The sequence below is a fragment of the Epinephelus lanceolatus genome, chromosome 7, assembly GCF_041903045.1.
Source record: "Epinephelus lanceolatus isolate andai-2023 chromosome 7, ASM4190304v1, whole genome shotgun sequence".
Lineage (NCBI taxonomy): Eukaryota > Metazoa > Chordata > Actinopteri > Perciformes > Serranidae > Epinephelus > Epinephelus lanceolatus.
The window spans coordinates 28,835,586-28,857,590 of record NC_135740.1 but is presented as its reverse complement, the minus strand read 5'-3'; the positions used below and the strand labels follow the sequence as shown (position 1 = coordinate 28,857,590).

The 22,005-nt window shown below is 40.9% G+C and overlaps 2 protein-coding genes across 8 annotated transcripts in view; one reads left to right on the top strand and one right to left on the bottom strand.

Moving 5' to 3' along the window:
* dlg3 (discs, large homolog 3 (Drosophila)) overlaps nucleotides 1-3,331 on the top strand; it is a 104,657-nt gene extending 101,326 nt beyond the window's left edge. For all 7 annotated transcript variants that reach the window (XM_078169400.1, XM_078169401.1, XM_078169402.1 and 4 more), the window contains one exon: nucleotides 109-3,331. In XM_078169400.1, coding sequence (XP_078025526.1) covers nucleotides 109-215 — 107 coding nt within the window. In that variant the 3' untranslated portion in view covers nucleotides 216-3,331. The remainder of the gene's footprint in view (nucleotides 1-108) is intronic.
* Nucleotides 1,058-20,030, bottom strand: tex11 (testis expressed 11). The gene is made up of 29 exons (XM_033630201.2): nucleotides 20,003-20,030; nucleotides 18,352-18,464; nucleotides 17,925-18,009; nucleotides 17,677-17,756; nucleotides 17,509-17,589; nucleotides 17,284-17,403; nucleotides 16,977-17,057; nucleotides 16,735-16,820; nucleotides 16,600-16,657; nucleotides 16,415-16,510; nucleotides 16,223-16,304; nucleotides 15,348-15,426; nucleotides 15,049-15,200; nucleotides 14,806-14,891; nucleotides 14,417-14,554; nucleotides 14,188-14,290; nucleotides 13,935-14,059; nucleotides 11,969-12,054; nucleotides 10,473-10,526; nucleotides 10,326-10,366; nucleotides 10,163-10,240; nucleotides 9,983-10,053; nucleotides 8,474-8,587; nucleotides 8,165-8,237; nucleotides 6,003-6,152; nucleotides 5,775-5,883; nucleotides 5,529-5,649; nucleotides 4,723-4,890; nucleotides 1,058-4,523 (listed from the first exon to the last, which is right to left on the bottom strand). The coding sequence occupies exons 1-29, from the start codon at nucleotides 20,028-20,030 to the stop codon at nucleotides 4,452-4,454; spliced, it is 2,730 nt and encodes a 909-aa protein (XP_033486092.1). The 3' UTR covers nucleotides 1,058-4,451.
* Between the last annotated feature and the right edge of the window lie 1,975 nt (nucleotides 20,031-22,005).

Sequence of the window (22,005 nt, the reverse complement as noted above, 5' to 3'; positions counted from 1 at the left end):
TAGATGATCAGAATTGTTGTGTGTTAATTATCTGGTGAGTCAACCCATTGTTTCCTCTCTACGTCTGATGCAGCCAACGTATATCTGCCTCTGTGTCTGTGTCTCCAGCTATTGTACAGGGTGACTCACTAGAGGAGATCTACAACAAAATCAAGCTAATCATCGAGGAGCAGTCTGGTCCCTACATCTGGATCCCCTCCTCAGAGAAGCTCTGAGCTCCCTGCCGTCCCCTCTGCGTCGGTGCAGAGCTCCCCTCCTGCCTCCCAGAGACCCCACCCAAGTCCAAATAGCCCCCCCCCCCCTCCCCCCTCCTCACCTCCTTTTTGCAGATATGTTTCATATCAAGTTTTAGTGTCATCATTATGTTACTCTCTAAATGAAAAAGAAGTCTTATCACCATTACTGTGACTGTGCACACCCCTGCATGAGTTTCTCAACAAATCCATTCAAGACTGGAAATGCCATTCCAAAGGAATTTGTCAAATGAAAAACAAAAGGGAAGAGGAATAAATCCTTTTGTGAACTGGGACTGACTGAAGATCAGAATGTTTTACAGAAATCTGGAGAGATAGAGGAGTTGGGATTCAAAAAGAAGTTGCAGGGAAACAGAGACAAATCATACCAAGTTGGAACACTTTGTAAATGTTCATCAAATCACATTTAAAAAGACGCGCAAGATGAGAAGTGAAGACCAATTAAGGGTTGTTTTTTTTTTTTCTTTTTCTAAAAAGACTGGATAAAATCGAGCCCTGCTGATGGTACTGTTCAAGGAGTCATCTCTCTTGTTTATAATGACTGAGGAAATTAGTGGAGCCTACAAACTGGTGATCTATTTATCACAAACCAGCTTGCTGTTTGGTCGTCTGCCAGTTGTCTGTGCTGCAGCTGATAAAGACATCTCGGGAGGCAGATCAAGAGGAAGAAGTGCGTTGTGAATCTCTACATTTATATTATGAAATCACAAGATAAATGATAAAATCCCACTGAGATTTTACTACATATTAAAAACTACACATTTTACACTTCACTAGAATTGTCAATTTGGAGGGCTGTTAGATTTCATTTTTGTTTTTTCTTTCTTTTTTGTTTTCTTTCTTTGTGGGATTTTTTGCTTGTGGTTTTTAGCTGCTCTGTGTAAAGGACGGGGGTAGAGAAGTGTAACTGGGCTCTCTGCAAAACACCAAACTGCCTTACATCAAATACAAATTCTGTTTTGTGACTACCTGTTGTCTGTGAGGGAGGCTGCACACAATTTAACGAGGAAAAGAGAGGGAACGCTCTCATCTTTTTCTCACGTTTTTTTGTGTCCTCCAGCTGCCAGGAGGCCTGACTCGAGTGCAATAGATAAAACTAAAGTCTCACCTCTGTGGGCGCCTTTTCTCCCTTCCCCCCGTATTTCAACCTTCCTTCCTGCATAATTAAATAATTTGGCCATTGGATTACAATTTGGACAGCCAGAGCCTCCTAACTCATGTTGAGCAGCAGACCACCCTATTACACTCTCTGCCTTCCAAGAGGATTCTCTTCTGATTGAATGGTCACATGGTACTGTCCTATCTGCCGCCATGACGGCGGCCTTAAAACGGGTAGAACAAGACAATAATTGTATTGGATGTCCTAACAATTAAAAGTCAATATAACCTGTTTTGGATTGTCCCCCTGTCCCCCTACCAAAAATAACACTAAAGTTGGGTTTGATTAAAACCTACATGCTTTGTGTATCTATAATGAATTCCTAATCTGTTGTTGGCAGGTGCTGAACCACTGTGTTGAGCTCTTAGTGTGTCTGGGGTGAGCTAGACCAGCTCAGGAATCTTTAACGTACAGATACCATTTCCCCTTCGACCGAAAGGCCACGTTTGGGCGATGACACCGAGAGTTCGTAGCTGTCAAATGTGAACGAGCAAGTACTAAAAGTGCTTCGTTAAAAGCGTTTTCAACCTAACAGTGTAATCAGGCTGTATTGTGTGTCTTCAAGGCTGTCGGCACGGTAACCTTTGAGTCGGCATCACCAGGATTGAAATGACCTGCTCCGCCCTCCCATGCAGATCTTGGCACTGTATGTTAATGTGTGCATGCGAGAGAGCACGTCCGAAGAAGGAATACTGTCCGTGGCGCCTGATGCTGTGAAAACGCTTTTCCCTCCTCAGCTTTTTGAAGAGTGCAAAGGAGTTGTTTTGTTTTTTTTTGTTTTCCTCTCAAGAGAGCCAGACCCGACAGGAAGTGGTAACCTAGACCTCTGGGTCCCCCCCTCCCCCCTCTGCTCTCTCCCACCCACAGAGCACCTGTACCTGCAGGCATTTTCTGAACAGGTGTGCCCACCTGCCAGGCACCACTGCTAAACCAGCTGTCATTACCTGTGTCAAAACCAGAGTTCAGGGAATAACCGAAGGGAACAGAGCCATTTATAAACTGCTTGCAGACTGTTTCAAAGGGTGTGGTAGCTGTACAATGTAAATAAGCCCCCAGCAGATCCCCCTCACCTGTGCTTCATGCATGTGTGAATCAAACTGGGACAAACATGTTTTATAGACCACAAATGTCAGGTAAGTAAAGTTTGAGCTACTCTTGAGATATAATTTCCATACAAATGTGCTGTATTGTTGGTTATTTCTCTTCAAATGCCTATTGGAAAACTTAACTAGTCAGTTTGGGAATTCGGTTCCCTCACGTAGGGCCTGTCTACATGTGATTTCTTGTGGAACGTGTCTGGGTGTATAGATTTTAAAAAATATATTGTAAAATAATTAAAGAGATGCAGGCAGAAACCTACACGGTATCACAGAAACCAGGAGCATTGATCAATACATCATTAGAAGTTTAGAATTGGTCCTCTCTGGTGTTTAGTTGAAATACAGCTGACTGTTAACAATGTGTGTGGTATTCATACCTCAGTCAGCCATGTCAAAGCCCAAAGAACTTGATTTCATTTTACTCTTTCCATTGAGGTTGTGGTATATAACAAGATGGAACCTGAATGCCTCTGTGTGTGTATAATTGATGAGGGTCTTTGTTCTGATGAGAGAAATGATGACATATATGCTTTTATTTTTTGGGGTTGGGGGGGTCAGGGTTCTTGTTTGTACTTTTGGGTGATGATGTTTATGTTATAGCACATCTGTGCAGTAAGTGCTTGCAAACATGAACCCTTTGATTGTACAGTAGTTTCCTTCCTGTCACTGCAGGTGGTACAGCCTATCAGGACACTTGGCCTCATGGTCTTCCCTGTCCTAGTCATGAGGGAACACAGTCCTGCAACTTTTGTTTTGGGTTTTATTTTGGGACTTGACAAGAGTTTATTTGTTTGAAAATAAAATATGTGACTCAGTTATGATTTGACCTGCTTGTTTTTGCACTTCAAAAATCAGTGGCGTTGAAAGGTATTTAATTAATACAATTAGACTTTTTTTCCCCTAGATTGTTAGCATGTTAGCTTTATTGACAGGAGACACCAAAATCAAAATAGGAATGAATGTATGTGTCTGACACACTCTCCTCCCAGGATGCTCCACAGTTAACAGATTTACAGCATCATTTATCGAACTGTAATATCTGATGAATGTTGAACCACAGCATTTATAACATTTAGCCGCAACAAACTGTTGGAACAAAGTCAAACATGTTCAACTGCAGAACAGGCGGCAAACAGCAGAGGTGGGACCAAATCATAGTTTTGAAAGTCACAATTAAGTCTCAGGTCTTAACACTCAAGTCCCAAGTCGTCTTTTTTTTTTTTTTTTCCATGTTTTGCAAAACCGGTTTTAAAAAAATGTTTAAAAAAACAAGTCTGAAGTCCCTAACTTTGAGTTTTGAGTCAAATCATAAAGCGCTCCTCGCCAAATGTAATGCCATTTTAACTTCAAAATAATATTTTTTGTCCATATATTTTTCTTATTATTTGTATTTATTTTTTTAAATAACTGTTTAAAAGTTACTTAGCTGTGCTTAGTTAATATTATTTTAGCATTAGCTGGCTAACTCTTAATATTAGTCATCTTACGGCTCGTTGTCCAACTTCAAGTGTCAAACAAAGCTGTAAGTTGCGACTTTCACTTTTAACAGACCACTGCGTTCTAGTACACAAACAAAATTATCTTTGGGATAATTTTTTTCCAGCTGGCACTCAGTAATGTCACATTAGTTCATGTGGTTCTCTCCTGCAGCTTGACTGGATGCTGTCAGATTGGTCCAGACCAAGTGGATCTGGTGTCGACTTGCTGGGAATAAGTTAAAATGAAGGGAAATAAATTGACAAGTGACACAATTATTAATCTTTGGGCTTGGAGGAAGGTATCAATTGTTTTCAAGTCAAAAGGCTCAAGTCCAAGTGAGTCATTGGTGTTAAAGTCTAGGTCAAGTTGCAAGTCTTGTGATTTTGTCGAGTCTGAAGTCATCAACTTTGTGACTCAAGTTCACACCTCTGGTAAACGGGCTGACATGTCCCTGTTCAGTTACTCCTCCATGATGAGGTTCTTCTTGGCTTTGTCCAGCCTGTCCAGGATCTCACTGTACAGACCAGACATCTGTGGGCACAAGAAGCAACTGTATAACTCTCAGAGCTCTACAGTGATGGTTATATTCATTAACTCTGCATAAGACCTGTGTGTTTCTGGGGCCAAAGCCGTTGTCACATTTGCCTAACCAGCAGGGTGAATCATTCTCTGTCATGCTCCACTGCTACAACCACCCCATTCTGCTTCTTCCCCTCCACCAGTCCTGTACCTGTGTCTCGTAGCTCTCCTGCAGTGATCCAAGGTGGCGGATGAAGCTCATGGCGAGGCCACACCACTTCTCAGCCTCGGGGTACTGCGCCAGGCTGTACAGCAGTATCCCCGTGTTCCAAGCCCGAGTCAGCAGCCACAGGGTCTCCATCTCTGGGAAGTCGTCCGGCTGCGGAGGAGAACAGGAAGATGTTCAAAAGGCCATTTAACGAAGGCCACCTGGGTGACTCACTTGAGCCAAGTGTATGGGAGGAAATCTGTTTAGTTTAGTGGGTGAAGCCTGTGAGTAACTTTTATCCAATCCTGTTCTACTGTATGTTAACCTTTACTAATGCTTTGGAGCCTTAAACAGACCGTAAACAAACTCCGAGGTCTATCATTTCTAAAGTTTCATTGGTTTTTCACACCACTTTAATCTTGGGCTTTCACTTTGATCCAAAGATTTCTACAGCTTTCGAGTAATAACTCAGTATGAGAGGGGAAATATGCGCTGCCTCTAAAGCAGTGTAATGTCTCAATAATTTGATGCCTCTTTCAGAGCTGCAGCTCACCGGCAGTATGATGGCTTGTACTGCACATTAACATTCAAATTGGCAGGAAGGGGGTGGTGAATGGAAGCATCTGCTAATTGAAGTGCGGCTGAAAGCCCATTGATAAAAAAAAAGAAGAAAAAAAAGAGGCTTCTAGAACAGCAGGCAGGCATGGAGTGGAAGAGAGGGGGTTAATTATATAGCAGGGAGCTGTTCTGTTGGAGGGAACAGGAGGTGGGTGCCAAGGGATGGCGATGTGTGATTGGTGCTGACTCACTGCGGCTGCGATGATGGACAGGGCCTCCTCGTAGTAGTCCCACACCTCCTCCAGCACATGGGCCTCCACCTCTGACACACCGCTTGGGAGGGACAGCTTGATCAGGCTGTGAACACACTTGCTGAGACGGCGACACAAAAACAGGCACACAATCACAAACCCTTTCATCCCCAATAAGCGCTCTGCGAGGACGGATCGTTAATGAAATGTCAAGGGTGTTTTCATGCAGAGTAGTGACGGGCATGCCTGCAGCGGGCCAGGTCGGCCTGTGGTTGTTTCCTGTGCAGGGAGAGAGCAACCCTCAAGGCCTTTTTACACAGCAGAGGGAAGTGGGCTGGAGGCTCCATGGCTAAGGCTACAAATAGAAAAGAAAAAAGACACCAGCATCATACTGCAAATACTAGAACGTGTCTGTTTCTTTAGGCATGTCAGCAGAGACGAGAGAAACAATACACCAAATGTTTTTCTTTTTACCTGCAATGGTTTCTAGCACCTTGGTTTCAACATTTTCAAGCTCCAAGACAGACTCCAGAACCGTCTCAACCTTTGGGTCATTCAGCTTCGCTCGAGCTTCAAACTCATACAACAGCAGCAGCGTGTCTGTTGGGTCCGTTGGGAAGCCTCCTGCAAGTACACGATGAGAATTAGGGGTGTCCCTGACTATTGCCTACCAAACACTTGAACAGTGGTTCTCATGTGGCGGGTCGTGGTCCAAAAAGTGGATCGCAGGTCCATTATGAATGGACTGCAAGTGACATGCATACGTGTCAGGTTTGTAAAAAACACATTTTGAAGTATGATGAATTTCACACACCAAACTTTTACTTTGAAGTGCTGTTTCCTGCTGAAGAATGAGTGAATAATGGACAGATACTTGACAGAGACGTGCTGTATTCAACTGTGTGGACCTTAAACCAATGACTACAGAGAAATCTGGATCCTGTGGCTGGACTTGTTGGGAACCACTACACTAGAAGACTTTGACAAGATTTTTAAAAGACTTCAGTCTGACACCCTCTCACATCTAAAGACACTGTAAATTTTAAGTCAAAGACTCTTAGATTTTGTAAAGACTGGGGATCTTGCAGGGTCACTATTTGCTACAACTAGCTTACTTCTAAGATTATTTGCCGTCCTGCTCCTGGTGGAAAATACTACACCAAACTCCCCTCAAGAAATATGACATATTAACGATAACATGTTCGCAAAAACACATAACTCTGCAAGTAAAAGACAAAAGGCATCATATGCTGACCATATTCTTGTCTATTCGGCATCGATATTATCCTTAAGGTAAACTGTATTTGCGCACAAACTTTACATTGTGGATTTTGTCAACTCTCTACCAGCCACCATTGGTTAGCTGTGCTATTTCAGTAGGAGGAGACGGTAGGAATGAGAGGTGAAGCTTCTCAAAAATAAGATTTATGAGCAAAATAACAGATCAGATACATGCCAAATTAAACACTAACTCCTGCTCACTTCCACAGCTCCACTAGTTTCTCCTCCTTTACCACAGTACAAGAGAATTGGGACTTGTTCACATTCTTGCCACCCCAGTGTCTCATCCATGTTTTCTGTGCTGTGTACACAGCAAACAGCCTCTTGTCTGGTGCTGGAGAGAATGCTCTTATTCTTCACTACTTGCATGAGGCAAGACTAGATACTTATGATAATATTAAACGTTTGATTTTGTTGGAACATCAAGACGAGAAAAAGACTTGACTTAAAACAGATCGGACTGAGCTGTATGACCACCTTTAACCAAACCATTGAGATCACGGAAGAGTTCACCAAGTGATGTAAAACTCTCTTGATTTTTTAAGACTTGGAAATTTGTCCACAACACTGAAAAACACTTGGAGTCTGTTTTAAGACTAGTATCAGAATTTAAATAGTTAGATCTGATTCATCAAGTCTTGCCTATTGTTGACTGATAGTCAAACTATGTTATTGTTTCCTTTTTTTGGTCATTGATCCATGTTCTCATTGCAACATTAGTTTCCATTTTTCCACGTTAAAAAAACCCTAAAACACCCAGTTAAACAATTTGTCTTCTTCACATGGCATATTAACTTATTTTATAATAGGACATATACAATCCAGCACTGTTTGGTGTGTGTGTGTGTGTTTGGGGTTGGATGTGTAAGTGCGGCAACGGCGCTGTCCACAGTACTGAAAGTAGTGGAGATTATAGATAGAAAGACAGACAGAGAACACATCACGTAGTTTGGTTCCTGCTTGCTATCTGTGGTTATAAACAGACGTTTTGATTTCCTCTAAGAGAAAGAGAGACAGCCACAAGAAGCTGTTTCTACACACCTCTTCCTGCTGATTTTGACAGCGCTATGTTGTTATGTGAGAGCTTTGATGAAATGCACCACATATACATCATGATTTATTGGAAGAAAACAAGCAGTTCTATGTAAAATCAGACACTCAGCACCCTCAAATGATCATGTTTCATAACCACATTTTCATTTGCAACTGTGAGACTGGTGGTCAATTCAGGCTCCTTCAATCAAATTGTTGAATAGTTCATCCCTACCTCATTTAGCTCCATTTCCATTCATGAATGACGTGCAGGTAAGTGAACATGCCTGTTATTATTCGGCTAGTGAAGCTAGTTAAGGTACCTGATGCTTTCAGGGTTTTCCACACCTCGCAGCAGATCTGAATGTGCTCCAGAGCCTGAGTGAGCTCCTCAGTCTGTGAACCAAACAGAAACACAAAACAAGCATTCTGGATTCATCGTTGCCATCTAGTGTTCACTTCCTCTTCAAAGGCAGAGAGAGAGAGAGAGAGAGATTAAAATGAAACGCCTACGCCAGCACCAATAATGTGGTTAGTCACCTCTCTTCTCCACTGGTCTTGGTAAATTTCCATCCATGTGGATGGAGAGCGTGCTAAATGTAGGAGATGGGCAGAGGGAGTGGGTGGCACACCTGGACAGAGTGAAGAGACTTCCTGCAGAGCTCCAGAGATGCAGCAGCAGCCATTAGCAGACACGTCTTCTGACCCATGAGCAGTGTGCGATCAGGAGGGCACAACTGGGAGAGCTGCGGGGTCATGCAGATGTCAAATCTCCATTTTGATTGCAATGAACAAAAAGTAAGCCAGCTAGTTCAGAACAAGAGAAAGACACTGCTACAGTGGAAAATGTGTTGTACGAAAGAAGTGGAAAAACATTCTCTGCTGATCTAGTATCCCTCTTTCTCTGAAACATCTACTCATCATCCAATGGCTGAAGCCTCTAATTGTAAAGAGGTGTTTTCAGACATGACTGCATGCACGTAAATCATGTATGTGCACACAGTCAACATTTCACTGAGATATAAAGGTTAAAATGAGCAGTTAGAGGTATTCTGGTAAAGGTAAGGACAGAAAATCATTAGCGAGAGTTACAGGAATACTTCACCTGCAAAATAAGCACTTGTGTATCAATTACTTACTGCATGTTATATTAAATTTGTGGGGGAAAAAAAAAAACAACAAAAATTTCTAGCATGTCTCAATAGTCAATGAACTGGACCTCTGCTGCATCAGTTTCCAACAGGATATCAGGAGCTGTAACATTCTTTGATTCCCCTTGAAAACTGGCTAAATCATGGACAGCGCCAGGAGGCTCTTTTTCTATATGCCAGTTTGACAGAGCAGAGGACTCCGGTGAGAAAAGGAGAGGAGGCGTGTGCTTCACAGTGAATAAGGACTGATGTGATGGTGGAAATGTCAGGCGCTGTCCCGTTCCTGTTGTGGATGTGTTATATGCTGTTTAGAGGTGGCTGCAGAGTGGCGCTGCCAATGTTCAGGAGCAACCATGTGGCTACCTTGTTGAGGTCAAGATGTGTGGACAGTTAAATCATTCAACAACCAGAAACCATGGATCACCAGAACCATCTAAAACATTGGCAAATGTAAAGTAGCAGCCAACAATGTAAGAAGATGCAACAGCACACTAGTTAAAGGAGCTGATGGGATCATATTTCACTGGGGTTTTACCTGGCATAATTTCATGTGACAAATAGCTGACCGACTGATCAGTTCCCAAAGTCTCTTTTATTCAGTCCTTTATTAGAAATTTCCCAAACACACATGTTTTCACTAAACATTACAATTTATAACATGTCAGTAAAAACAGTCTCATGCATGACTGAGTAGCGTGCCTGGGTGGAAGTCATATGCACACACATGCTCAAGCATGCTCAGGGCGCGCTGCTCGAAAGTGTTTTAAATCAAAATGTTCTCACAGCGTAACACGAGGTGAGTAATTGATACACAAATTGTCACTGAACCAACAGGATGGGATCATCGTGGGTCACTGTGATTCTTTATCTTAAACTGATATCTTTATCTGTCTAAAGCAATGTTAAATCCCTGTTCAGGTGTTATTGATCTCCACCCGCGCACTGTAGATATTGATTAATCCACCTGACAAAGCTAATAAGAGCACTTGCCTGGTAAGAGAGCACAAAGAAATCCCTCATTCTGTCAGGGCGGCTCTCGCACTGCAGAGCCGAGTTCCACGCTGTAACAAGGACACACACAAGCACACACACACGGAAAAAATGAAGGTGCTGCAAGATTTTAAGCGATAGCATACCATGTCAGATTGAAGAGAGAGAGAGTCTTAGTACCAATCTTCCTGAACCAGTTAGCTTCCTCTGTGCGTTGCTCCACAGTCATGTGAGCTTGGTGTGAAAGTTTCTGCAGAGCTGCAGAGATACAAACAAAACATTTGTGAGTTATGACGCATTTCTTGTTAAAATGCAATTCAACCCTTGTTGCATATGTACTCACCCATTTTTAGATATGGCAGCAGGACATCCAGATTCACATCCCTACATGCAGAAATATAAAGTAGTAAATCTGTTTTGATTAAATAAACAGCAGCATCAATAACACTATATAATCACATTTTAATAGGTGGTTTCCCTTCCCCCTCACCTTGTCTCATCACTTGATTTTTCTATTGTGGAGAGCACAAGTCGAACCAAACACCTATAAAAAGATGAATGGAGAAACTGGTGTTGACCTCCTTTCTTTCACCTACTAACTGTATTATACAGAGACACACTTTCAGTGGAGAAGCAAGGGAATATAGGTCAGTGGATCATAGAGGTGTATGGAAGACTAACACACTCACTGCAATCTCCCAGCACATGAGCCATCTCTCCTAAATGTTGTCACTTTATGTGTGAAACTTCACCATCATGCTCTGTTCACTCAGTCTCAACACATGAACGCCAAGTGCTTCAAAGTGAGCGAAATACAGAAATTTGGCATCTTAAATTTGGTATTTCTGTTCTGGAAGAAAACTTCACCAAAAAAAGTGTTGTTTTAGTTCAAGGCAGCAGCACGTAAAACAAAAAGTAAGGCAAAAATGTCTGCAAAAAAGGAGAAGGAAAGCAACCTACATGTATAAATGAAAAAGCTGCCTTGGTGGAACACATTGATTATTAAAATGTCCATATGTGTCTTTCACAGCCATGTCTATAGGGCTTTCTGAAATATGTGTGCGAGGGTCTGGCTTCCTGCTCCTTTATAATCTTAATAATATTAATGCATTTTATTTATAGGCCCCTTTCAGAGCACTCAAGGACACCTTACAAGATACAGTGGGGGAAAAAACCAAGCAGCAATATATCCAGAGATCATAAAATCCAACAATTCCGTAATATGCAATAAAAGTTAATCAAATGACTAGGCAACAAAAATCATAATTATAAATATTAGGTATAAAATCATCCTTATAAAATCATCATCAGTGCAAATGTAAAGGTGAAGAGATATCAGAATATATGTAATTTTCATACAGGCAAATTACATATTTTGGTGCAGTGGAAGCTGCTCATAGTGATTATGGTTACGGTGATCAACCGCTTAAATTGATGTACAAAATTGGGACAAAATCATTCCTATGCAAGTGCTGTTAAAATAACTTGCTCATAGTAGTCAAGTAGTAACCCATCTGCTTCCAACTGGTTACCAGACAGTGCTACATGCACAATGAAATCATGACAGTTAAAGAAAGTCATTTTCTCTCAATGAAAAACATAGTCTCCATCAAGCTTATGATAAGCTGCCAAAAACAAGCCAACAAGATATTGCAGTTAAATTTATTGGTACAGTCATGGCTACTAGTGATGGAGACGGGGATTGAATGCACCTGAGGTTGAAGCAGCCCTTGTCAGGCAGATTGATAATGTCCAATCATGTAAAGCCCTCATAATGTCACAGCTGAATTTTATTTTGAAATAGAAAAAAAATCAGTAAATGAGAAAGCTGTCTGTTTCATTGCCATATATTAATAAATATACAAATGTCAATTCAAAAGAAAGCTGCATGAGAAATAAAGATCCAATTTGACTCAGACAGACGTGATCACTATAAGCCGTTTCCACTGTATTAAAACACTTAATTTGTACACTGCAGTCACAGACCTGAGAGCAGTCAGCACTTGAGCTTCATCTTTGGAGTTGTCACACAACCTCTCCAGAGCCTTCATCGCAGTTTCCTGTTGTTCATTCTGTCACAGGGGAACAAACATCCTCCTCATTAATACCACCACCCACCATTCATACTCATCACAATCATACAGTGATATAAAAATAGAGTTGCCTCACATTTTCTATTTATAAAATTCATTTTCTAGACTTTACCCTTCCAACTTGCTACTGGCTCATCGCTTTCCAGTTTGTTTCCTGATAGTAGCTTCCGGACGGGAATGTCCACCGAGCTGTTGCAGTTTTTTTTTTCTTTTTTTTTAATATCTTAAAAATATCACAATTAAGTGTCATTTTATCTATTCTTACAAAAGCATGAACTCTAAAAGCTGAACATCAACATTTTCTCTGTGCTTATATATATTTGTAGGAGGTGGTAGACAGGAATGTTCTATACATAGACTGTATAAAAAAGTGGGAGTTGCCTCTGGGTCTGAAAAGTGAAGCCAATGAAGAAGTGCCTTAAACCTGCATTATTGCTAATGGACAGCAGGGGGCGACTCCACTGGTTGCAAACATACACTGTATAAAATAATGGAAGTAGCTACCTTAACTTCACCCAATGGTTTGTGGACTCCCACTTTTAAGCCTTGATGTTGGCTTTGCCTTCTTGTTAATTTGGAGTCAGAAGTGACAAGAAGTGACCATATTTAGATGAGAGGGTGGAGCTGTGGAGTCAGGGGTGGATCCGTCTCACAGACTGTAGTGACGTCTTGCAGACAACTTGTCACTCGAGTTGCCCCCTTTAAATATGTGTAATTTTAAGCCTTAAAGGTAAAGTGTGTAAGCTATATGGAGATTTGGTGGCATCTAGCAACCAGCTATGTCTTTTTCTGCAGCTTGAATTTACCGGGAGCCAAGCTACCATTGAGGTCGCCTCTTCTCTGAGCAAAAGTGAACCGGTGATTTGAACTGTTAAAAACTCTTCATAAAATAGTTTCACATTACAAGTTGGTGTTTCTCTAGCATGTCGGTGTGGGCAGCTCGTCCACCACCTGCTAATCTGTGCTCACATTTTTTTGTTTTTTTTCCCCACATAATTTAAGATCCAGATGTTCAGAGGGTTTTTAGCAGGAGCCGAATTAGCTGCAGAGGTCTTTTCCTCTTCAAAACAAACAAACCCGTTGATGTAAACCACCAAAAACACTGAATACAGCAATTTCACATTACAAACCAGGGTAACAAGTGGCGACCTCTGGGGCTGAAAAATGAAGCCAACAAGTGCCAAAAACTGTAGTTCTTTGAACGGCCACTTGAGGCTGGCTCCAAAGGACAATCAATACCCACACACCCCCATGTTAAAATGTCCAACTTTACAGCAGAAATAAACATGTTTACAATCATGACTGTCATGACACAGTCCATGACAACATTTACATTTTATTAAAGCTTAAAGTTACACAAATTTAAGGGCAAGGCCTCTCTGAGTGACAGCCTGTCTGCTGATACTGTCCTAGCTTCTCAGTCAGATTCACCCCTTGCTCCTCCAAAGCATCAGTCTCTTATCCAAATGCAGTCATTTCTGGCTCCCAAAAACCAAGATGGTGATAGTCGAAGTGGCAGACTCAAGGCTTCAAAACAGTAGTCCACAAACCAATGGGTGATGTCACTGTGGCTATGTCCGCATCTTTGATACAGTCTATGTTTAACCAATTTGAGGTGCTGTTCCTAGAGGGTTTAACATGCAGAGACATAGACATGATCCCTCACCAGCCCACAACTCCAAGCTGCACTGTTGAGGACTGATGCCAGGTTTTTGAAGCCTTTAACATCATAACAACACCATAAAATGTGGAATGTGACAATTATTCCACCAGACCAAACAAATTCCTTTCTCATTAAATCCACAATATTTTATGATGGCTGTACAGAGCTGAGTAATGAGTCCTGCAATGAGTCCTACCTCCAAAGCAATCTGTGCAGCCAGACTGAGGAGACTGGAAGCAGCATTCTCAGATACCAGCAGTCCGTCCTCACTAGCAGCAGGACTCTTGGACAGAAGTCCCATCGCATTCACTGCCTCTGCAGCTGGTATAAATCAACAGCCTCATCACCACAGAGAATATGCTGAAAATGTGGCTGCAATGAAACTGCGACATTGATACCATAACTGCTTTTATTCTACATGTAGCACACAGCTAACATTTTGTAGATACCTTTCTCCACATTGTTCTCCTGCACTGCAATCTTGTAAACACTGAACTGAGTGAAAATGTTGTCAGGATCACATCTCTCTGCTTCTTTAATTGCTTCTTTCGCCTGATAAAAAAAACAAGTGTTAACATGCAAACATACATCACATATAAACTGTAGAAAATATGGTGAGTTCTGAGACATACCATCCACTGCAACCACTGGACAATAAATGGATTGCTGCTCTCCTACCTTTTCCAGTTGCTTCAGTTGCAGGAAACAGGAAGCTCTGTTCCTCTGCAGTTTGGCTGAGTTGGGCTCCATTTGACCTGCCTTGAAGAAACTCAGTGAGTAGTTATACCACTGAAGAGCCTCAGAATAGTTCTTGGCCTGGGAAGAAACACAGAACATCATGTTATCCTTTATTTATCCCCGTGTGGAAATTAAACCTCTGCACTGGACCTATCTTAACTATTTAGGAGCAGTGGGCAGTGTGTGGGCTGACAGCAGCCCACTAGCTTTCTTCCTACGAGGCAACAGTGCTGATAACTAAGCCACCCTGCTGATAAGTATACATCTGTGTATGTACACTGTAAAAATATCTTGTGACTTAAGGAAAAACAAGGCTATGTTTAACATACCTCAAAGTGTTGGGACGCTTTGTCCCACAGCATGACATGTAGACTTGTGAGGGCCTGTGGTGTCAGCTGTTTTCCTGTGTAGTGGCCTGTGTGGGTGTGAAAAATGGCAATACTAATACAGAGGTACATCTACAGTGCCTGCTTTAATATAAAATTAACCAAGTTGTTATATCATTATGCATATATGGTTATATTTTTATTAATTTTCGACTTATTCTAGGACTGGAATGCAAAACTTAATACCAGTGATGATATCCTCTATCTTCTGTTTGCCCAGCAGCTCCTTGCCTCTCTGCAGCAGTAGCTCAATGTGCAAGACGAGAGCAGTTCCCAAGTCAGGCGACGACTCAAAGTGCTGACACACACGTTTCAAATACTCAAATGCCAGCACTTCTCTGGAAAATCAAAACAGATATCATTCAGAGTTGACGAGCATGCCTCTGGGCATTCCTTAAAAGACAATGTGTACATGTTGTGCACATGTTCATGTTAGGCTATGTGTGTGTTTCTACAAGGAGCCAAGTGACAGTACTAGTTTTTACCTGTCTTCAGACATGAGTAGTTTCACTGTGCTCAGACACACTTCAAGAGACACCTTAGATTCCAGCATCTCATTAAGTCCTGAAAACATATTTTTATGATGTGCTTTTAAATATGCAAGACACCCAAAGACACAGGAACACTAAGGGGCCATGGCGGAGCGCTTGAGAGTGCTTTTAGAGGCGCAATGTTTTTTCAATTGAGATGCTTTGGTTGCGTCAGGTTGTTATGATATGAAATACCTGCCGTAGTAAAAATGTTGGCGCAAGGTAGAGTACTTGTTCTTGAGGAGGGTTCATGAGAGAAAACATATATTAAAATATGCAGTATATTAATATATTTGTTCTTCCCTGTTGTATTGTACATGTAAGATGTGACGTTTGTCTTCCTGGTATTTGTTTCTCCTCATCTGTGATTGGGCGGCTGGGTAAAAACTAACGTGTGCAGCATTTTACCCAAAGTTGAACATTTTTCAACTCTCTGTGCTCAAGAAAAAAAAGCTCAACACCTTGTCACACCACTGCCATTTTTAGTACTGCATGAAAATACATGGTGCTACCATTGCAAATAATTCTAAAAATATGCTGGCCCCAAAACATGGCCCCTTAGGAAGGTTCCAGTACAAGCACGATCTTCTAGCATCTCCACTAGAACACCTTAACCTGACTGGTAAAAGCCTAGGGAGTACATACTTCGAACATTTCTGGCGCAATTAAACTCATCAGTAGCCATTTTTGAGTCAGAGAATTTTGCTTCAGAGAATCACACTAGCAATATTTCCTTCCTAAATCTGCTTCTGTCTAAACTTTCACCCACTGCTGCCTATGTTAATGAAGCTCTGTATAAATAATTCAGCGTGGTTCAGGTAATAACTAACCTGCTCTGATATGATCGACTGAGGCCCCACATCTCAGGAGTATTCTGATCTTTAAGTACAGCCCAGAGGCGCTCACACATTCCTGTCAAAATGCACAGTGCAATTGGGAACAGAGCATCTTCTATTTTGTAGGTGCATGCTTCAAAATGCATAATGTAAAATACAATTTGAAAATGATTTCGCATATCCCACCTTATTGGCTAAGCTGACAGCATTAAGCGCCTTCTCCTGAAACCTCTGACAGTCCCACTCTAAATAGACAGTGGCAAGGAGCCTCAAAACCTTGGCCTGTTAAAGACAAGTGAAACAAATACAGTTAAATACTATTTTAACATGTATCAGTTACTTGTACTAAGTTTTTTATTGGATTGTCTTACCTGGAGTTCAGATTCAGGGGCATATTTCACATTCATTTTCCCGATGTCATAGCTTTGGCTGAAAAAAAAGAACAAAAATGTCTTTCAAACTGCACTGTTTCCTAGAGCATTTCTGCAGAAATTAAAAATATTTACCTGAGCCAAAATGCACTGTCCTCCAACCTTCCCAGATTGTAAGTGTCCACTCCAAAGTTGTAGCACATGAGGGAGATGTATGCAGTCTGCATTAAATATATGTATATATATATATATATATATATATATATATATATATATATATATATGTGTTCAGAGTTAACATCCTCTACACTTTCAGAAATATGTACTGTAAATGTGAAACAATATGCTGTTATAGTGATAACAGAGGTCTTCTTTACATCTTTTGGTAGCCGCAGCAGCATGTCTTTACAGCGCTGCATATAGACCACAGCCTCATGGTTATTCCCTTGACTTATGGCCTGCAAAGAAGAGATTTTAACCTCCTGTTAAATGTCACCAAACAATATAACATTCTCTACTAGCACAGAATAAGATTTCCCCCTCTCATTGTGTCTCAGTTCACATTTTAGCTGTCTCACACTTCACACTGCAAGTCTGTCAGAATAGCACTTCCTCAGCTGCCAAATATCACAAGAACAAATATTCACATTGAAGGTGTTGAACATCACATGCGCCACAGCTCACCGATTCTGCCTGGCATGAGAGAATTCGAAGCAAATCCTTCTCTACATCCCCCTTTGATGAAGTGATGTCAGCGGTTCCATCACCTCTGGACGTCAGTTGGCCATAGAGGGTTTCCAGACTCTAGGGATGTTGAATGTTGAATCATTTGTAAAGACAACATATTTCTGTTTGCTCTTAACTTAAATAGATTGGAACTCTCTCAGTCTGAGTGTTCCTTTTTTTCACCTTGACAGCAAGCCTTAAGAAGTTATCTGCCATCTGGGGATTTTTGCATTCCAGCCAGGTTCTTCCTGTTTTGCTGGCCATCTGTAAAGATTAGACACTGACAAACAAACAGACCTTGTCCTCCTGAAACGATGAGCACTCACAGAGGGTGCCTACAGTATTGCTTACCAGGATCTGCTTGCGGATGACGCCCTCTGTTGGATTCTCAGGCTCACAGCGGTACAGCAGAGTGCATGCGACATGACGCACTGTGAGGACGGTGAGAACTTTTGAATATGACGTGACACGACCGTGACTACCCCTGCTTGCAACCCTTACACTGTGCCAACATTTCAGATGACATGTCTGTATATTTTCAAGTGTCATGATGATCATTAGAATTATCTTGTAAATAAATACTGCAACTAGAAGTGTACCTTTGGCCTTCTGATTTTTACTGATAGTGGTGCCCACATTCTTGGTAACTGCCCAGTTCCACAGCTGGATGGCACACTCCTCAAGCTGTAATATGAGTAAGCATACAACTTAATAATTCTGCCAACTTACAGCCATATAAAGGTCATAATATGATATTAGGAAAACAAACAAGCCTTGACTTGCACCAGATAATCGTATCTATGACTTGGTTACTGTAGTAGTAGAACAAGACTGATGATTTTAAACCATTAAATTACTTTTCAAGTGAAAAAAAACTGCCAAGTAGAAATAAGCTTATTTGTATGGTAAGTCCTGCATTATAGGTGTAATACCACTATGAAATGTTACATTTATGACTTGTATGCTTTGTTTTTTATTTCGTATTACACTCACACTATAGTAAAACTCTCTCACACTTGTATCTACCTGTGGGTCTGGTATTTTGGGGCAATCCTCTGGGCCAGAGACTTCAGAGAATAGTTTTTCTATCACCTCATCATAACCTGTTGACTGTTTCTGCATCAGGTTCTCTGTGAGACCTGTGTATAAAGAAGAACAAAGCATTACATGCTGACAGGACGCAAAACTCAACCTTTGTCCTAAATAAGTCAAAAGATATTTTGTTGTAGCTTATTGTTGGGCTAACAAATGTTTTAAAATTACATATTATAGTCATCTGTTAATGTTGACCATTGATTGTTTGATTATTTAGTCTAGGGGTGTCAAACATATGGTCTATAGTCACGTACTGGCCCCCTGGATGACTTTGCACACCTAATATTGATGCACTTGTAAAGATTAAGAGGTGCCAGGTTAGAGGTGCAGGTTAAATATTAAGTACTGTACTGTAAAATGTTTCTGGTCAGGGTGGAAAATCTTCTGAGGGAGCATTCAATACTTATTGTGGTCATATTTCAAGATATTGAAAATAATGCAAAAAATGTCAATCTGCAGCTTCAGTACAAATGAATCTGTGTCAGACTTCTATTGCAAAACAATGCAGATTGAACCGTATTGATAAGGCACTGCCAATATGTTTAACTTGTAAATGATTTGTAAGGCAGGGGATAACTTAACCTGCTTCCCTTAATAACTTTCACTTTCATCTGGTGTTGTGGTGATGCCAGCATTACCACACAGGAGAGGAAATGTATGGGGAAGATGAACATGTAATGACAGTAAGTACTAGGTTGACTAAAATTGCACCTTTTTGTATTTAGACATCTTAGGCTGTACTTCATCTGTTTTGTAAAAGGAGTCTTACTTAGTTATGAATGTTTTCAGACTGTTTTCATACTTCTTTACACAAAAAGAAGGGGAAAATACAGAGTTTGGTGATCTTATTTCTTGCTTATTATGCAATTATGGTTTTACTGGCCCAGCCCACTTAAGATCAAATTGGGTTGTATGTAACCCATGAACCAAATTAAGTTTACACTCCTTTGTCATTCAGTCTAAAATCAGTCACAAATGCATAACAAAAATCCAAATCCCCAAGTATTCAAGGACATGAAATATAAAAAAGTGTACAACTCTTTAAAGGTTAAAACCTTAACCAGTAAATGTGGTATTTTTACTTAATGAATAACATTTTGTTCAGCAAATGTTTATTAGAATTCCCATTGACTAACTAATTTATATCCCAAGTAATGTTATAGCATAATGCTAACTAAGGTTCAGCCATATAACTGCGTCATAACTGGGTCAATTAAGAATTATTCTGAATATCCAGGAGTAAAATTGTGTCAAAAAAGCATGTTAGCTTGCCATAATAATATACCTTATATTATATATTGTTATATTCCAGTATAAGATCTACTTCTATTAATTTTGGTCATGACTAAGGTAGTTAAGTAGAGGGCGTCAATCAGAAGAAGTCAATGCAGATGTTAGCATAAATAAGCTAACATAGCTAGTTAGCCTAAGCTAACGGCAGTTGAACTCTTCCGGTTAACTAGCTAACGGTTACTGACCCAGATAGCCTGGAAGTCTGTTAATGTAATTTAGCTAAAACTGTCTTAAACAATACTTGGTGTAGCAAATTGTTGTTTGACCAACTGTAGCGGTAGTTACTTACTTTTCACAGTTGAAACAAACAGCTCCATTTTTAAGGTTTCACCACTAAAAATAACTTATTTTAGGCGAACGTTAGCTCCTCACCACAGCGCCATCTTGTTTGATAGTTGTCACGAATGCAAGCTAGGTTTGTTAAAAAGAAGAAGAGCCTGAAAGTAACTAAATCTTATTGTGAGACTCTTATGCCTCCATAGCTTTCTTTTATGCTGACACTGGTTTATATTGCCCTTAATATTTAAGGCTAGCTAATACTCAGTTTTAAGTACGTTACAGTTACTGGTTTATGATATAGGCAATATAAAAAGCTGTTAGCTGTTGGCTAATATTTAGTAATATTAACATGTAACGCTGGCACCCAACCATGATGGTTATGTTAGAGGGAAGTGGTCAGGCACAACTCAATGGTATATTGTTTGTTTGTTTGTTTGTTTGTTTGTTTTCTATTGGCATTTTGTAGAAATAGCCCTATTTCACATAACACCTTGACTTTGTAAGCATAGTTGCACCACATTATGGTTGCGAACCCATAAACTGTAAATGGAACTGTGCCACCATAATCAGCTGTACAGGGTCCCCACAGTCATGGAAAACCTGGGAAAGTCATTGAATTTTGCAATCTCATTTTCCAAGCCTGGAATAGTCATTGAATTAGTAAAAATCATTTTAAGTTTTGAAAAAAAAAGTGTAATCAAATTAGTTGTTACAGTATTCATCTGTAGATAACCATCCTTGTCCAGTTCCAAGGCTTAAAAAGCATATGCCAACATTCTTATGTTGCAGCACTGTTTTTCAGACTTGCATCCAGAAATGAGTTTATAATCAAATTTAATAAGAATGCACTGATAGTGTAACCACTTCTGTTTTCCCTCATACCTGAAAGCCAGTGCCGGGGTGTCAGTGGCTTAGTGGTAGAGCAGGCGCCCCATGTACAAGGCCCGGGTTCAACTCCAGCCTGTGGTCCTTTGCTGCATGTCACTCCCTCTCTCTCTCCCCCTCTCACACTTGTCTGTCCTATCCATTAAAGACAAAAATGCCCAAAAAATATCTTTAAAAAAAAAAGAAAGCCAGTGCCAGACTGATAACTTTCATACAATACTTAAAGGGCCAGTGTGTAATATTTGGCATGGTTTATTGTCAATCTGAATCTGAATCTGAATCTTCTACCCATTAATATGTTTATACAAGTGTATAATTGCTATAAAATAAAATTCGTTTGGTTTTTGTAGCCTTATAGTTATGCTTTTATACATATATATATATCAAGGGCCTTGCTTTAGAGAGGTCGCCATCTTGCGCCGCCATGTATGTACGGCAGACCGAGCGGACAATCCAGCCAGCCAGAGAACACATTTCGCATGTATAAATGAACCAACGAAGACAGCGGAAGGAAGGAAGAAGGAGGAGGAAACAGCAGAGAGTGTTAGTAGTTTGTTGATAGAGTAGTGAAAAGTTTTTTTAGTTATAAAGTTTGCGAATGGACCACACTTACCGTGCAACAGGAGAGAATGAACCCGAACCGTCATCTGCGAGGAAAAGAAGACGCAACTTCACTCCTTGTGATGCACTCTCTGCAGCGCTTTTCCTCCTGATGATATATCTCCCCAACGATGGTAGCAGTAGCACCGAATCCCATTCTGTGCATTCAGCCTCTCTTCTCGCCCGCTCAGCATCAAACACATGGAGTTCCTCATCTGTGTGCTCCGGCTCAAACAGGTATGGCTCTGGGTCTGTGTCCGCTACAAGAAACTCTTCAAAATCACGTTCAAAGTCGTCCATTGCAGCTACTATAGTCCGGAGATATCGCTAGGCTAAATAAACAGCTGAGCTCTGTTTACCGGCTACGCTGTCAGTCAGTGTGCGGGCTGGAGATTGAGCAGAGAGGGGAGGGGGGTCCCCACTCGGTATGGTAAACGAGTATGTGTGTATGGTGTGTGTGTGTTACGCTAGAAGAGTCAGAGTTTGGGACGGAGTGGAGTGTTACCGGAGTTTCTGGAGTGCTCAAAT

Bases quoted from the DNA above. Each gene is read 5' to 3' on its own strand.
- tex11 (XM_033630201.2), bottom strand. From the start codon at position 20,030: ATGGAGCTGTTTGTTTCAACTGTGAAAA. The intron at 14,555-14,805 runs GTATGTTAAACA...GTTTCTTCCCAG, and splicing joins AAGCGTCCCAACACTTTGAG to GCCAAGAACTATTCTGAGGC. The intron at 8,238-8,473 runs GTGTGCCACCCA...TTTGGTTCACAG, and splicing joins AGTCTCTTCACTCTGTCCAG to ACTGAGGAGCTCACTCAGGC.